At 46.8% G+C, this 16,583-nt stretch overlaps 1 protein-coding gene across 1 annotated transcript in view; it reads right to left on the bottom strand.

The window, feature by feature from the left end:
- The window catches only part of LRRC52 (leucine rich repeat containing 52), a 111,226-nt gene extending 94,929 nt beyond the window's left edge, over window positions 1–16,297 (bottom strand). The window contains exon 1 of the mRNA XM_086936375.1: window positions 15,449–16,297. Within this exon, the coding sequence (XP_086792501.1) occupies window positions 15,449–16,121 (673 nt within the window). The 5' untranslated portion in view covers window positions 16,122–16,297. The remainder of the gene's footprint in view (window positions 1–15,448) is intronic.
- Between the last annotated feature and the right edge of the window lie 286 nt (window positions 16,298–16,583).

Genomic DNA, 16,583 nt, shown 5'->3' with positions numbered 1-16,583 from the left:
TGGGCGGTGATGCGGTTACGGAGTGGGATGTTCTGGATGAGTCTGACTGAGGTATTTTGGGCGGTCTGCAGTCTTTTTTTTGTTTCTTGGTGATGCCGGCGTTGATGTAGTCGAGTCTGCTGCTTACCCATGCAAGAGAGAGTGTTTTCCTGGACTCAGTGGGGATCCACTTAAAGATCATACGAAGGCGGCGGAGCGTGTGGAAGCTTTAGGACGAGACCGCATTGATTTGGCACTTCATTGAGAGCGAGGAGTCCAGCATGATACTGAGGTGTTGTGCGTGGTCCGCGGGAGTGATGGGTATTCCGAGCACTTTGAGCCACCAAGAGTCGTCCCAGGTGGAGGGAGAGGAACCTAGGATGAGGACTTTGGTCTTGTCTGAGTTAAGCTTGAGGCAGCTGTCCTTCATCCAGGTGGCAACTGCCTTCATCCCACTGTAGGTTTGTCTGTGAGGGAGGGAATCAGCTAGGTGTAGTCGGCGTAGGAGATGATGTTGAGTCCGTTGCTTCTGACGATGTCTGCCAGCAGTGCCATCTAGATGTTGAAGAGGGTGGGGCCCAGGGAGGATCCCTGAGGCCCTCCACAGCTGATCTCTGTGTGTTCTGATTTGAACACAGGATGTCTGACTCTTTGCATTATGCCGGTGAGGAAGAAGCGGATCAATTCTAGGGCTTTGTCACGGAAGCCAGCATCGTGGGGTCTTGTGCAGAGGGTGTGGTGAGAGAAAGTGTTGAAAGCAGTGGTGAGGTCCAAGAGGAGGAGAGCTGCAGTCTCGCTTTGGTCGAGGAAGGTGCAGATGTCGTTTGTAACAGCGAGAAGGCCGGTGCAGTGCTGTGGTTGCTTCTGAAGCCCGATTGGGAGAGGTCCAGGATGTTGTTCGTTTCAACGAACTAAGAGAGTTGAGCGTTGATGGCTTTCTATATGACTTTGGCAGGGAAGGGGAGGGGAGCAGAGAGATGGGTCTGTAGTTCTTGATGTCCGTCAGTCGGCAGATGGTTTCTTCAGCAGGGGATTGATCTCTGCGTGTTTCCAGTCAGCCTCGAAAATTGCAGGCTCGATGAAGCAGTTGAAGGTGTGGCAGAATTTGTGTGTGATGGATGTGTTGACGACTCTGTTGAAGATGCGGTGAGGGCAGGGATCTTAGGGGGCTCCAGAGTGGATGCTCTTCATGATCCTGGAGGTGTCGTAGGGGGTTGAGGGTAGTCCAGCTGGTCACGGTCTGCTGGGGGATGGGGTTGGAGCCATAGGGTGCAGTGGTTGCGAGTGGGTTGGGTGGGTCTTGGGTTGCGAAATTGTCATAGATCTCCTTCATCTTGTGGTAGAAGAAGGTGGCGAGGTTGTAGCAAAGGTCTTGGGGCAGGGATGTCTGCTTTCCCTGTTCTGGGTTGGGTGAATTCTTTGACTGCGGCGAAAAGTTTCTTGCTGTTGTGTGGATTGTCGTTTATGCGTTCCTCAATGGCTGCTTTCTTTGTTGGTGTGCGGTGGTTGCAAATTTGAAGGCTGCATGGTATGCCATAATCTTGCTGCTCCTCCCTCTTCTCTCGAGCTGTCTGCAGGTGCGCCTGGACTTTTGGAGGGCAGAGAAGACCCAGCTGGCTTTCTTAGAGGGCTGCGTGCCGGAGGGTTCCTTGAGGGGGTTAAAAGTGTTAGCACAGTAGGGGATCTAGTGGTGGAGGTTGCATGCTGAGGTGTTGGTATCCGTGGATGTCTGGGGTGGTGGATTTGCTGAGGGAGGAGGTGTTGTGGTCTTTGGCGACCTTGGTCCACCTTCTGCTAGAATCACAGTAGGCGTGGTGGTGTATTGTGGGTTTGGTGAAGGAGAAGTGGATGCAGTGGTGGTTGTTCCAGTGTGGCTTACAGGTGTGGTTGACGGCGATGTTACTGCTTGGGGATTAGATGTGGTGGAGCGTGTGTCCTGCTGAGTGGCTGGTGTTGTGGCAAGTTGTTTGAGTCCGATGGTGGCGAGGTTCTCCAGTAAGGATGATGTGTTACAGTCTTCGAGGTTTTCCTGGTTGAAATTGAGATCACCGAGGAGGATGTAGTCCATTGAGGTCAGAGCGCGGTGAGCGAAAAAGTTGGCTATGGCTTCGCTGAAGGGGGGTGGGGGTCCGGGAGGTCTGTAGATGAGAGTGTCACTTAAGGTGGCATTTGGGTTGGTCTTGATCTGGAAGTGGAGGTACTCCATGTCGGGTGAGTGCTTTGGCGTTGAGAAAGCATGGAGATCATATACGCGTAGCACTGCATTCATACAGGAGAATGATCTAAATAGAGAATATATCCTAAATTATCTATACATGCACTGTGATAGTGCAAGAACAAAGTTGAATTCATCGCCTTCAAGCTAGTGGTACATGCTCGTTCTGGTACTTACGTAAAGTATATATCAATATTGAGTAACCACATGACAGGAAGATTCGGACCATACGCTGGGAGGAACGAAGACCCATGAATAATATTTTGAAGAGGTGTACCTGTAGCAGTACATTTTAACATCTATTTAGTGGCAAATAAGGAAAATTAAAAGAGAAAGCCACCACACGTCCTTGATGACACCCACGAGTAACCACTGTAACAGAGTCTTGATGAAGGCCTAGCCGAAACGCGTTGTTTGTCAACAAGCCGCCAGTCTCTGGGTATCATGGTCGTTGTGATTAATGGGTCTTAATATGAACTTTAAGCTCAAAATAATAAAAAAGATCATCCCTTATTTACCAGATTCAGCAGCCAAGACGTTAGTCACCTCTCTGGTCTTGACATCGTTGGATTACTGCAACGGTCTATTGCTTAATGCACAAAACAGAGTCACGAAAAAGCTTCAGACTGTGCAGAATACAGCGGCACGCGTGCTATCCAAAAAACCCAAGTTTGCTCCCATCTCGGACACCTTGAAAGATTACCACTGGCTTACCATTCAAAATAGGGCCAAATTCAAAGCACTATGCATAGTCTATAAGACCCTGCAGGATCAAGGACCGCGCTTCCTCAAAAAGTTACTAATTCCTTATAATCCGCCCAGAACACTGCGTTCCTCCTCGCTTAACCAACTTGTGGTTCAACGAAGCAGAACAGTTTCATGAGGTGATCGCCGCTTCTCTATCGCAGCTCCTAAAATCTGGAACTCCTTACCGAACCACATTAAAACAAGTTCTACACTCCTCCAGTTCAGAAAGAAACTGAAGACGTGGTTATTCAACCAGTAAAACCCAGCCACCAACCTTCTGATCAGGGATAGACAGCATTGCATACCAGCGCCGAGACGCCTACGGGTAATTGCACTCGCTCTACAAATGCCATTAAATAAATAAATAAATAAATAAACTTCTTTTGATTGAGTTAAAAATGAAAAATTGATGTATGTACAAATGTATTGAAAATATGATAATTGTGCTATTTGACACATAGAGCAAAGAGTATATGAGATGTACCAAATGTCAAAAGAAGACAACACATCTGGTTTATAAATTAGTATCAATATTGTACATATATTTATATTTTCGTCTATATAATATTTAAAAAAACTTCTATAAAAATGATAAGAATAATAATAATGAGAAAATAAATTGGGTAAATGTATCCTTTGGTTCATTGCATGTGTAATTAATTTAGTTTAGAGTTCATATGTCAGCTTAATGTAAAACACACTGCCCGGTGTTTTCGCTTTCCAAAGGAGCATTTTCCCCGCCCAATTCAGGGGCCCCGTTCTTCACCCCCCAAAAATATGCAGTGGTGGTTGTTCCAGTATGGCTTACAGGTGTGGCTGACTGCGAATCTGTTGCTTGTGGATTAGATGTGATGGAGCGTGTGTCCTGCTGAGTGGGCTGGTGTTGCGGCCAGTTGTTTGAGACCGATGGTGGCGAGGTTCTCGAGTAAGGATGATGTGCTGCAGTCTTCGAGGTTTTCCTGGTGGAAATTGAGATCTCCGAGGAGGATGTAGTCCGTTGAGGTTTAGAGCGCGGTGAGCGGAAAAGTTGCCTATGGCTTCGCTGAAGGGGGGGTTGGGGTCCGGGAGGTCAGTAGATGAGAGTGTCACAGAAGGTGGCATTTGAGTTGGTTTTGATCTGTAAGTGGAGGTACTCCATGTCGGGTGAGTGGTTGTCTAAGCTGGTTGTGAGGCAGAGGGTGTCTTTGTGTACAATGGCGATGTCTCCTCCCGGTCGGTTGACACGATCCATGTGGATGATTTTGTATCAGTCGGGGATGGCGGTTGCGATGTCTGGGGCTGAGCTGGAGTTCATCCAGGTTTCTGTGAAGAAGGTGACTTGGGGGAGGTGGAATCGAGCAGGTCCCAAAATCTCCACTGCGTACCTTTCAAGGGAGCGGGTGTTGAGTAGGATACATCTGAGGTGGTCGGGTCTAGTTCTTAAGGGTTGTGCGGACTGTAGGTTTGGTGTGCAGAGGCCAGTGAAGATGCAGTTGCAGGTATGGAGGGTGAAAAGGCCTTTGGTGTTCTTCGGCAACGCGAGGTGACAAGCAGAGGGGCAGCTGGTGTTGAGGGCGCTCGTTTCTTAGCAGTGGATACTCTGAGAACCAGGGTCTGAGGAGCTGGGTGCAGTCCAAGCACGGATGGGCGCAGATGGGCTTGCCTTTGGCATGCTTTCAATGCGCCAGTGGCGTGGCCGCACAGCAACCGCCATTAAGTAATGTAGGGGAGGGCTGGACAGCTGGGAAGTGGGAAAGCGAGTAAGCAGTGCTGGAGAGGGCCGGGCTGTAGGGGCTGAGCAGTGGCAGGGGCACGGAGACAAAAATTTGCAAAAAGTGAAAAGATGCAAGAGTGAAAGAAAAGAGACAAAAAGTGACAAAAAGTAGAAAAGGTGAAAGGTGAAAGGAAGGAAAAGGAGATCAAAAGGAAGAAGGCAGAGAGACAGAGGGCGGAGCAGCAGCTGACACTGGACCAGCAGGGAAGAGGCGCAGGCGGGTGCCTGCGGGTGGAAGATGGCCTCAAACTCAGACCTGCATGGGTCAGGGGTTCAAGGGTCAGAGGCAGCAGATGTGCGGGAAGGGAAGAAGTTGACTGACAACTAAACTATCACCAGCTAACACAAAAACTTCCACTGAGTTCTCTGAAATCCCTCTTCTCTCCAACAGACAGGCAGCATTGTTTTTGTGCAGAAAGGGGCACCTTCCTACACAAAAACAATACTCAACTGTATTTTCTTCTATCTCAGTGTGCTGCAAAAATAAAGATATTCCTCCTTGTTGTGCCTTCTCAAGGACGGCATAGCATTTTGATGCATTCCAAGTTTTACCAGTCTTGGTAAATCTAGGAATGTGCCAAAATCCATTGTTAGATACATCGAAAGACCCACGCTCCACTCATGGAACACCTTCCCAGGGAAGAGCAACGCGTGGCAGCATCTTGCGCTGCCTTGTGTTACTCCAGATTTGCCAAGCCACAACATACAGGACCACACCAGGTGGACTTGTGTGGCTTGATGATTCTCATTCTAGGTTTTATGCCTACTTTGTTTCACTGTGAGGCAGTCAACCTTTACACACAAAGTGGCACAGAGGCAAAAATACCTGGCTTGGCCTCTGTATAAAACACTATTTGCATAATAACAGAGCAGATGACCCTTCAGGTGCCTAGTGTGCATGTCTACTACATTCCACAATGGTACACAAATTAAGCCAAATTATATTTAGGAAGAAACTGACTACTTTGTGGCTTGATGTCCTCTGGTGCATCCAGAGTGCTCATTAATGCTATTACACCTCTTGTTTTGTGTTGCTACAATGTGATCAAGAATCCCTGAGAAGCAACAGTTCAAAGTGGAGTCAGTGCCCCACAATAAGATGGCTTCCGTAATGTATTAAATCTGGATGGTCTCTCAGGGTAACACTATTGTGTTAGTTGGTTTTCTATACGTGTCATGAAATCCATCATGCTGCGAGGCCTCTAAAGTTTCCAGCGCACACAGAGAATGCCTGTGATTGGCAACAGATTGCTACTTCCTTTATAGCTGCTTTCTTATCGCAAGACTCGTTCACTTCTTGTTGAATGTGTGCCTACTCAATTTATCCTATAGGGTTGCCATGAATGTAATTGGTTCACTTGCGCACAGTGGGGTGCCAGACCTACACTGCTGAGGGGGAGGATGGTTTGAAGAGTTTTAGTATGGCATTGAAAAAAAATTGTCTGACATAAATATTATCCCTTAATTATTGTTTACAAAAACATACTCCCATTGGGTGTAGATTTTCTATTATTAACTCCTCCAATGGGGTGATATTTGTATATAAGATATTAAGGACACAAAACTTCCTTTTCACACCTAGTCTCAAGTGTACCAGCTCACTGGGTGGATATGGAGTTAATGTCCAAGAAGTGAATAATCCTCCTGGAGCTCTGTGGAACCACAGCTGGTCAGAGCCATGTCTCTGACACGTCTTTATCTATACTAGTGATAAGGCTGCAAATGAGCTGATGGTGTTTACCTGTAATGAGCAAATAGTTATGCTACCAAAGAACTCTACGTTCGGTTATGATCATGGGAACTCTGACGTAAAGGTGCTTTCTTGGCTTAGGCAATGTATGGTGGCTATAAGGTGCAGAACATGCTCCTATGGTGAGTAGCGACTACACGTCTTTGTGTAGTGGGACCTATTTCCCGATAGGGAGTGTAAGTATGCACATGATCTAGGTATGAATCTGAGCAAAAGGAGGCTATGTCTAAGGCTTGGATAAGAGATTTTGGGGTAACTTAAGCTCTAAGACATTGGTCATACACGTGGAATGCATTTAGACTGAACCATTCAACTACATCTACTCTAAGACCCCAGAAACACCCTCGCCGAGCAGATAATGACTCATCAACAACACATCGTGATCACTGCTAGCTTGTTTCACAATTGTTCTTTTGATTTCTCGGAATCAACATTGAGGTGACCCCAAGTTATTTGGGATTTTACTAAATCCTTTCACTATTTCTAGATGTTTACACTGTGTTTACTACTTGTTTTTATATGTTGCCGTTTCTGATCAATCTGTCCTAACACTGAGATGTCACCAACCTCTCATTTGGTGTTGCCTTAGCCTGAACTGCCCTAGACTATGGAATTAATTCTACTGCTTGCTTAATCTGGTATCTATTGTCTTGTCTGATCTAGTGGTTATAACAGCGAAGGGTCACCACCCTCATCTGGGGTGTTCGCTTAGCCTGTATTGTTCGAATGTTCTAACTTTTTTGACACGAGTCACGGAATTATTCTATTTTCTCAAACTATTGTAAAGTGCTCTGATACCCACGAGGGTCATGTTTGTGCTATATAAAACTTTACAAATAAATAAGAGACCAACAAAGGAATTACATCATAGACAGGGTTAGCAAGGTCGGCTTCATCACTATTTATTAGGTATGAATTACTTCCAGTAGTTAACATCTCTACAACACTTACAGGAAATTAAAAGTCAGCAGCTCATATTTATCAAAACTTGTGTTACACATTGCCAGAGCTGGTCGCCATCAACGCCTAAGACATTTATCACTATATCTGAATAATCTTTAAAATCAGTGAAATGTCTGGTTGGCATTATTACACTAAAGGGCATCGTTTTAAAACATTAATACACATGTTACTAGTAGTTTTAAAAAAATTCATGGGCTATGTATTAAGGATTGTTGGCATTAGAGCCATGATTCCGAAGAATCATTGAGGGTGGATTGAAAAAATAGAAATTATAGGAACTGAACCAAACACATAGAAAGTGTGTAGATTAAGTGAGCAAAAGACACCAGGGTAGTATAGGAGTACTGACAAAAGGCCATCACACTTCTTTGGATTAAAGAAGGTGCATGCCCTATTTGAGAGCAAGCCCTGGATCATCTCTAGTTGGTGTTGCAAGGGGTATGATGGTCTGGAGGGCAACCAATACATAACTTCCATAGTGTTACTTGCACCATCCTAAACATATCTCACCTTTAATTTACACTCAAATTACATCCTACGCTACAACCTTGCATCACTCTACTACTAAGCCCACTATACCCTACTCCACTGCTTTCTCCCCACATGACCATCTGCATCACCATCCTAAATGCTGCTCCACCACTTGCACCCCATCCCCCTATACTAGCACACACGCAACCACAAAACCAAAACGTACACCACTGGCCTCCATCCAAAATCTGTATCCTTACTCTACCCCACCACTTCTTACCTCCACTACCACCTACATTCTACAACACCTACACCAACAACTGCACCTTAAACAGCAACCTGAAGTTTACTTCAATTACGCCCTTAACCGGCACTTGCCACCTACAGCATACATCGCCTTCACACTACGCCACCAGCTAAATGCTACACACAATGCTTTATGTTAACTTAGACATAATCATATAGTACACATTCTGACATTAGAATGGCATTGCAGGTCCAACAGGTCAGGTATCCGCTCGCCTTGATTTTGAGAATTTCGACTATATTGGAATCTGGGTGGGTTTATGAGCATTGTCCTCAGTAATGTATTTGTGGTAAGTGTGTTTTAATAATTAATAGATCAGCAGGTTATGGAGTGTAATAGGTGTGGCAGAGGTTTTGCCAAAAATGTTTAGCTTTCCCTTTCTCCTGCATGTTTTGATTCAACTACATTAAATGAAGATAGAAGTGTTGTTGAGGATACATTATCGCATTCAGGCTTAGCTTGGCTGTGTTTAATTGGTGTAGGGCCATTTGTTTAATATTATTCTGTGTACCGTTGTCCTGTGGTGTATTGGATAGGGTATGCGTGGGTGTGATCACAGTGTTAAACCAACTATATAGCATATCTAAGCTGTGTTGGAGGTTGTCAGGGTGCTCCACCTAACATATTGTGTTCTATGTTTTGTGTGTGTTATTTATAAGTATTTAGTGTTGGTGTGATCATGTTGATGCATTGTGCAGAATTGAATGTCTTTGATGTATTCTGTCAAATGTGTTGCGGTGGATGTTTGTATGTGCTATTTTGTTGAAATGTGCTGTTGTCAACACGTAGATTCCCAAAAATACAATAAACCTGTACAATGTTGGGTGATTATGGAGTATTCTGTGTAGGTTCTGGGCTGAAGTTAAGTGTTTTTGGGGCAAAATGAAAGCGATGAAGGCAGCATATCTGTACTATGAAAGGTGACTTTAAAGTCCCCTCTTTAAGGAGTTCTTTTGGGTGTTGTCCAACCACCACTAAAATGCAAGCAATGCCTGAATTATACTCACAGTTGAAAAGAACAGAGCATGCACACCATCACTAACACTTAATACCGCCCAAATTCCAAAACACATCACCCACACTGTACATCATTTAAACACCACAACTTTACTTCTTACATAACCTCTACAGCCCACGGCAACACTCAACACCACTGCACCAACTCCTTACATCATACACTGTCACCACCACAACAATCATACTGTAGTCCACCACCTAAACTTACACAACTGACAACTCAACACCTTAATTTCTTTTCTCCACATACATACAATCTATACCCGCAATAGCCTGCACTGCAATCTGATATTCCACCATCTGTACCCACACCATCTGCAGCAAATGTCACCACCATTGCCTACACCCTACACCACCTCCTGGTCTATAAACCTTGAATGTCCAGCTTAGTCTAGGAGGATTGGATATACACACACACGTACACCACTACTTACACCTTACACCACCTGAACCACCAGCTGATCCCTGTAACATAAAGTAATAATATATACCCTACACAACAACTAATACCCTACGCTCCCACATCACCTACAATCTGTCTCCACCTCACACAATACAACCTCCTGCTGCATGTACAGCCCACACCACCTACACTACATCTTACATTTTACATACCACATCATCACCCTCTAAACCACTGCCTAAACCCTACCTTATCACCTACACTGACATCTACACAACCTACAACCTGCACCCCAACTACACCTTTATCCAACCCCACCCACAACCAAGACTGCAATTTTAATACTACACCACTTAAACCCCCAACCATCACCTAAAACCACCTACACCACACACAGGTTCACCTTCATCCCATACTCCCTACAACACACACTACCAGTACATGTACATTAGCACTTACATAGCCTACATGCTATGCCCTACACTACCTGTGCCATAAATTGCCTACAGCATTGATGACCATGTTCACCATATACACCCTACACCCCCTACACCTAAACCATATGCCCATTATCCTGAAGTCTATGCATTACATGATTTACTCCCTATTCTGTCTACACCACCAAACTATATATCATTAACCTCTTTACTCTACACCATATACACTCTATAACATAACCTACAATTAAGCTACCTACACCTTGCTCAACCTTCTTTCTACATCCCTCACAACATACACCACCTAACACATCATGACTGTTACACTCCACAGAAACTACTCCAAACATGCATACTACACATACACCACTACATACTGTACATGCACGTACACCACCACAAAACCAACGCTATGACATCCATTAACATCACCACAACACATAAGCACATACACTCCACTTTCACTTTTTCTTTTAGTGTTTTCAAGTGCCATTTAATCCTTTCATTTTCAACTGCATCAAGTCTACCTGTCCTGGATTTGTTCATCAGCAATTGTGAAGTAGCTGAGCTGCCAGTGATCAGCTGAAGTTTAGGGATAGGTGGGGAGAAGGTTTAAGGTGCATTTCCAGGTACAGCACAGGCATCAGTACACACTTCCAAAATACACAAAACAGGGACATCACAGACAGCAGAACATGCCTCCCTAATACACAGAACATGTACAGCGCAGGAAGCAGAACGCTTACCATGCAGATCAGGTAAAGCACAGGCAGGAGAAACAGATTTCTATCCATTGGCGCTGCCATTGTGGTGTGACGGCAGGAGGTGCGAGGAAGATGGGAGGGGGAAGGGGGTTGATGAGGTGCTACTTACAATAATGCTGTGGGACATTAAGGGCTGATTACAGAGAGTCTGACTTGCATCAGCTCGATTTAGCACGTAACACATGCATTTATTTATCACGGTGTACTAATGTAGCTCCAGAAAGAAACACAAAGCCTTGTCCTTTCGTGTTAAATGGGATTTGCAGGTGAATCTTTTGATGGCTCTGCTCATTTGTTGGCTCTTAGAGCCGAGCCAAGCCTCAGGCTTGGTTGCGGCTTGGCTCTCCATATAATTTCCTGGAACACCAACCTCAAATGTTCACTGCACTCCCTACTCACCCTCCCTTTGTCACTTTTCTCTGTAACGTACACTAATCTCTTCATCTTATTAGTTACCTAGTCAAATATTCAAAATTTGTAATGCATTTGTAAGGTGTGTTAATGCGTTAGGAGAGAATTCACAGTACTTTGGGTAGCAGAGAGGAGAACATGGGCAGGAGCGCAAGGGAGTGACCATTTTAAATTAAAAAAAGAAATTGCGTAATTTTAATATTAAAATGCAAGCATTTTATTTGCAAAAGTGGATCCAGGCCTATTTCTGCCTATACGGGTCAAAAGTGTGTGAGGCAGGAGTGAAGCAGCTAAAATTGGGCAGGTGTGTATGGGATCATGTGGGGGATGCAGGTGTGCGAGAGGAGGTTGGTAGTACCTTAGGATGGGCAAGGATGTGGGCAGCTAGGTAATGATTTAGGTCAGGGGCTGTGGGGGCAGCTGGGTAGAAATGGAGTTGGGGACAGGGGTGGAAACTGGGTTTTTGTTAGCACCAGGGCTGGCTTTAGTGCTGGTGGCACCTAGTGCGACACTCATTTTTTGGCACCCCCCACCTATGGAATGCCTCACTACCACCCTCCAACAGTGCCCCTCATCTCTCCATAAACCCTTTTCCACGTACATTACATTTGTTTTAACTTGCTGGTTGGGGTTGGTTTTATTAATAAGAATTGTTATCTACCCACATTAACCCTTCTAAACAACATTAGGAATAGATAATGAAAGACTGGGGTAAAATCATAACGTCCTGTCCTTCATTATGCAGTTTGCATGTAGCTCTTTGATGCCAGTTCATAAGTCACTATTTAATATAAGGATTGTAACTTATAAACTGCTGTAACAAAAGCATCAGTTTATTAAAAGAAGTAACCCACTGAGCTAACCACATAAAATACATTTCTGTGATCTGCATGGTACATGTTCTTTGCAGTAGGCATATCTGAGGTCAGCGCCAGGTGGGGCTGCACCAGTTGCACCACCCTAAAGCCAGCTCTGGTTGACAGAGGTGGATATTGACTCTGGTGGAAATACGTTGGTTGAAAGTGAAGTAGAGAAGGGGGATGCAGCTGGTGGGCTGTAACAGTAATGGTAGGCAAGTAGTGACTATGGTAAAGTCAGAGATGAAGTGCCCTGGTGGTTAATAAATGAGGAGTGGGCTGAGGTGTGGAGTGGAAGGTGGTGTCTGGAGTGAGGGCCTGGAAATTGTGGTCAGACAGGTAGATATGGATATGGTGTGTGTGTTGGTGGTTAGGTGTTTGAGAGAGGTGGGGTAAGGTGAGTAGTGACAAAGGTGGGTGCAGGGGCATAGGTGACAGGTGGATAGAGAATAAGGTGGGGAGGGGGTGGGAGCAGGTGAGTAGAGGCAAGTGGTAAAGGCGAGTAGTGGTTCAAGTGGGATGAAGGGTGTAGGGGGCAGGTGGTTAGTGAATGAGATGGGGCTGGTGGATAGTTTCTGGGGAATGTGCAGGGCTTTCGAACTTGTTAAGTCATGATGTATAAGTGTTTTGCAAGGTGAGGGAGACTGCATGCAATTTTACTTGCTGTAGGCATTGGTTGTGGTGAAATCAAGGAAGCCAGAAGTAAAACAGCCCACCAGACCATAAAGGCCTACAAACGGTCAAAAAGGCAACCCACACACTTACCAGTCAGACCAGCCATTCGGGCATTGCCAAACTGCCCCATTGGCCAGTTTGACCTTGGACGCATCTGCATATGATACAAATCAATGACCATTCCATTCATTAAAATGTCTAGGCTTTGTGCTGGATGAGCACTTGCACCTGAATGATGACATATTGTTCCGGATCATACCACTGTGTCCATGGATCCCCCCTCAGAAAATCTTTGGCAGCTTACAATGGAAGGAGAGCCATGCAGCAAGAGTGGTGGCAAAAGATGGGTGTCAACAACATAATTTGTTCACCACAGTAGACAGAGTTTGCTTAGCATTGAGGAGGGGCGGTATATAATACGCTGAATGCGGTGTACCAGACTAGGCAGAATGAGGGTGGTGAACTAGGAGAACCATGACCGTACTGGCCATCATGAGTTTCCCTGAGAGGCTGGAAGGTTGGGAGGTCTTGTTACTGGGGGGCGATTTTCAAGCAGTGCATCAGTTTTGAAAGAACCCACTGCAGAGTTCCTTGGATATTCAGTAGTTTTCAGGTAACAATGAAAGTGTCAAGATAAGTGATTAATGTACCTGCTAATGAAATATGGACGTTTGTCTAATGGGATTTTTGACTTTAAGTAGGGCAGAGGGTAAATATGCCTGATGCTAAGCACGTGTACCATGCAGATAAGAGAACAGTATCTTATGTGCGTAGGATACTGGGTTCCTGCATTTTGTCACATAGAGCCTTTTTTACCATAAAGTTTGTAAATTACAATCATAATCTAGCACGGGGAACTATGAATTGTCATCAAAGAGATGCATGCAAACTACATGGTACAGGGTTGAAATTTATGTTTTTTTCCCCGAGTCTTTCATTATCCTAATGTTGCTGAAAAGGGTTTGTTTGAGTAGAAATAAATTCTTAATAGTAAAGCAAACGCTAACCAGTTATGTTCTGAATCCTGTGTTTATGCTTCTCCAGACGAAGCACTCCTAAAAAAGGCTACTAGCATGGATGACATGAACACTATATCTTGTAGGCCCCTTTGACTTATGTAACATTTCCTATACACGGATTTACACACGTATGATTCATTGTCTCTTTATTTGTGTGCGATGTAAAGTCTTCTGACACTACACTTCTATGAGAGGCGCTATAAAACAAATTAAATGTATGTGAGAGAGGGGCTATGGACAGATGCTGGGCACGGTTGGAAGGTGATAGTGAGGGTATCATCGAAGGGCCCCTACAAAGATTGTCCTGTCCTGGTGCACTCTAAGGTCAATATTTACTATGCTTTGTAAAATGGGCCATTTTTGCCCAAATGTTTGTGTGGGTAAAACTTCCCCCAAACCCTCCTTTGAGTGTTCAGGCTCGATCACTGCACTCATTCTACACGGTGCGGGGGCTGGTCTGTCAAAATTTGGCTGATTTGGGTTCTCAGGGAGAAGCCAAAATTGGGTGATTAAAGCTTGTTAATGGTCCTAGGCGTTCAAAGAAATGCCTGAGAAGTAAAGGGTGCCCCCGCACAGCCAGATGCAGAGCTGGTGCGACCACACTAGGTGCTGACCTGGTAAGGGGGCACTGACCTGAAATGGGGGGGGGGGCTGTGTTTAGCATAATTTAAGATTTAAAAGCACCTGCTGCAGATTTCCTTGGGTGTCCAGCTTTCAGGTAGCAATAAAAATGTCAAGATAACTCGTGTGATTAATGGTCCTGCTCAAAATAGAGCGATTGAAGTTTTGTCTAGTGGCAGTTTTGACTTGTCTTAAAGTAGAGTAGAGGGTTAATATGCCTGCTGCAAAGAACAGGTCTGTATTTTAGGTGGATAGCTAAATGGATTGGTAAAGCCTTTGCCAGCACTCTAAAACAAATTAAATGTATGTGAGAGAGGGCTGTGGAGAGATATGGGGCACTTTTGCCAGGTGATAGTGAGAGAATCCGAGGTGCTGTCATTAAAGGGTGAGGGGCTGGGCAAAAAAGATTGTCACACTGGTCAGCACCAGCGCTAAATCAAGGACTCACTCACTTGAAAGTATGAGCTTGTGTGGGTACAGCCGGGCTCAGAGCTCCTTCACTCACTCTCTTGCACACTCAGCTGGGAAGTAGAGGGCACTCTCTTAGAGGCAATCACAGACCACCTCTCCTTCACTCATAAAGGTACGGTCTAGCGCAGAGTTCCCTACCCAGTAACTCCCACTCACCCCCCTGGGGGCTGGAGACTGTCCGCGCTGCAGCCTGGCGGGGGTAGTCACCCAGCGGGGAAGCAGAGGGTCCTTTCTTGGACCCAGGCACAGACAATCACTCCTTACCTCACATGGGACGCAGAGAGTGCACTAGTCCAGCCAGATGCAGACAGCCACTCACTCGGGAATCAAAGGGTACTCAGGCGCAGACAGTTACTCACCCGGAAGTCGAAGGTGCTAGTGTGCGGGCACGCACGCACTCGCCGAGGAAGTAGGGGGTGCTTTCTTGGGCCCAGGCATAGACAATCTCTCCTTATTTCACACTGGAAGTAGAGTGTGCTCTAATGCACCCAGGAGCAGACAGTCACTCACCTCGAAGAAGAGGATGCTCCTGTGCTGACACTCATTCACCTGGAAGAAGAGGATGCTCCTGTGCTGACACTCACTCACCTGGGAAGTAGAGGCTGCTGGTCTCCAGCCAGGAGCTCAGCTCCCTCAGAGGGCAGTAGCAGTGCCAGGGGTTGGAGCTCAGGCCCAGGGTGCGCAGGTTAGGCAGCTGGCTGACGGTGCTGGCGTCCAGGAAGGTGAGGCCGCTGCGGCTGAGGTCCAGCTCCCGCAGGCCCGTGTTGTTGGCGAAGGCGCCCCTCTCCACCTCCACCAGGCCGGGGTTGTCGGAGAGCTTGAGCACCACCAGGCTCACCAGGAGGCTGAAGGTGGAGGTCGACACGCGGCTCAGGTTGTTGAAGCTCAGGTCCAGGTAGACGAGCGGCAGGCTCAGGAAGGTGGCCTCCAGCGACTCGCCCAGCTCGTTGCCGCTGCAGTCCAGGTACACCAGGTCCATAAGGATGTTGAGGGACACGGAGGGCAGCGTGGACAGCCGGTTGCCAGCCAGCACCAGCTGCCGTGTGTCCAGCGGGATGCCGGGCGGGAAGCTGTCGAACCCATTGCGGGTGCAGTTCACCAGCAGGTGCTGCTCGCAGGCGCACGCCTTGGGGCAGCCCCCCGCCGGACGGCCCAGGGCCGCGAGGAGCAGCAGCAGCGCCCCCAGGGGCCTCCGGGCACGGTAAGGCGACATGGGCTGACACCTAGCTCTCTGCTGCGGTCCATGCGTGTCCCTGGCCATGAGTCCTACCCGACGACAGTGGGCTGCCCGCCATGAGTCCACACAGGCCCGGCCCTTTTTAAAGAACCCACAAAGAAATGCAGAAGTCGCAGGACTGGCATGCTAATAAGGCGGCAGTATAGCCCGCACTCTCTCTCTCTTTGTTTAGTGCTCTTGTCTCATATTGGGTTGCACAAAGCTCGCCAGCCCCCCCGCCTCCCCCCGGCCTCCCCACCGGTGTGGCTGCCTCCGATGCTCTAACACCTGCATATCAGCGCCCTGGAATGTGTCCCCGCCGGTCGCCACGGCGGCTGCCAGCCGACACCGTTGTGACGTCACCGCCGCCACGCGCGCCGGCTCAGGTGGAGCGCGAGCACACCCGCGGAGGCCAACGTGGATGACATCGCGGGAAAGGGGGGCACCGAGGCGCTCTCCATCAGGGAAAGTCGCTCTTCAATGAAAGGGCTTCTTAGATTCTCAGCC

The sequence above is a fragment of the Lissotriton vulgaris genome, chromosome 1_1 (assembly GCF_964263255.1).
Source record: "Lissotriton vulgaris chromosome 1_1, aLisVul1.2, whole genome shotgun sequence".
Classification (NCBI taxonomy): Eukaryota; Metazoa; Chordata; class Amphibia; order Caudata; family Salamandridae; genus Lissotriton; species Lissotriton vulgaris.
Note: the sequence above shows the minus strand (reverse complement) of the source record. Positions and strands in the feature narration are given on the sequence as shown.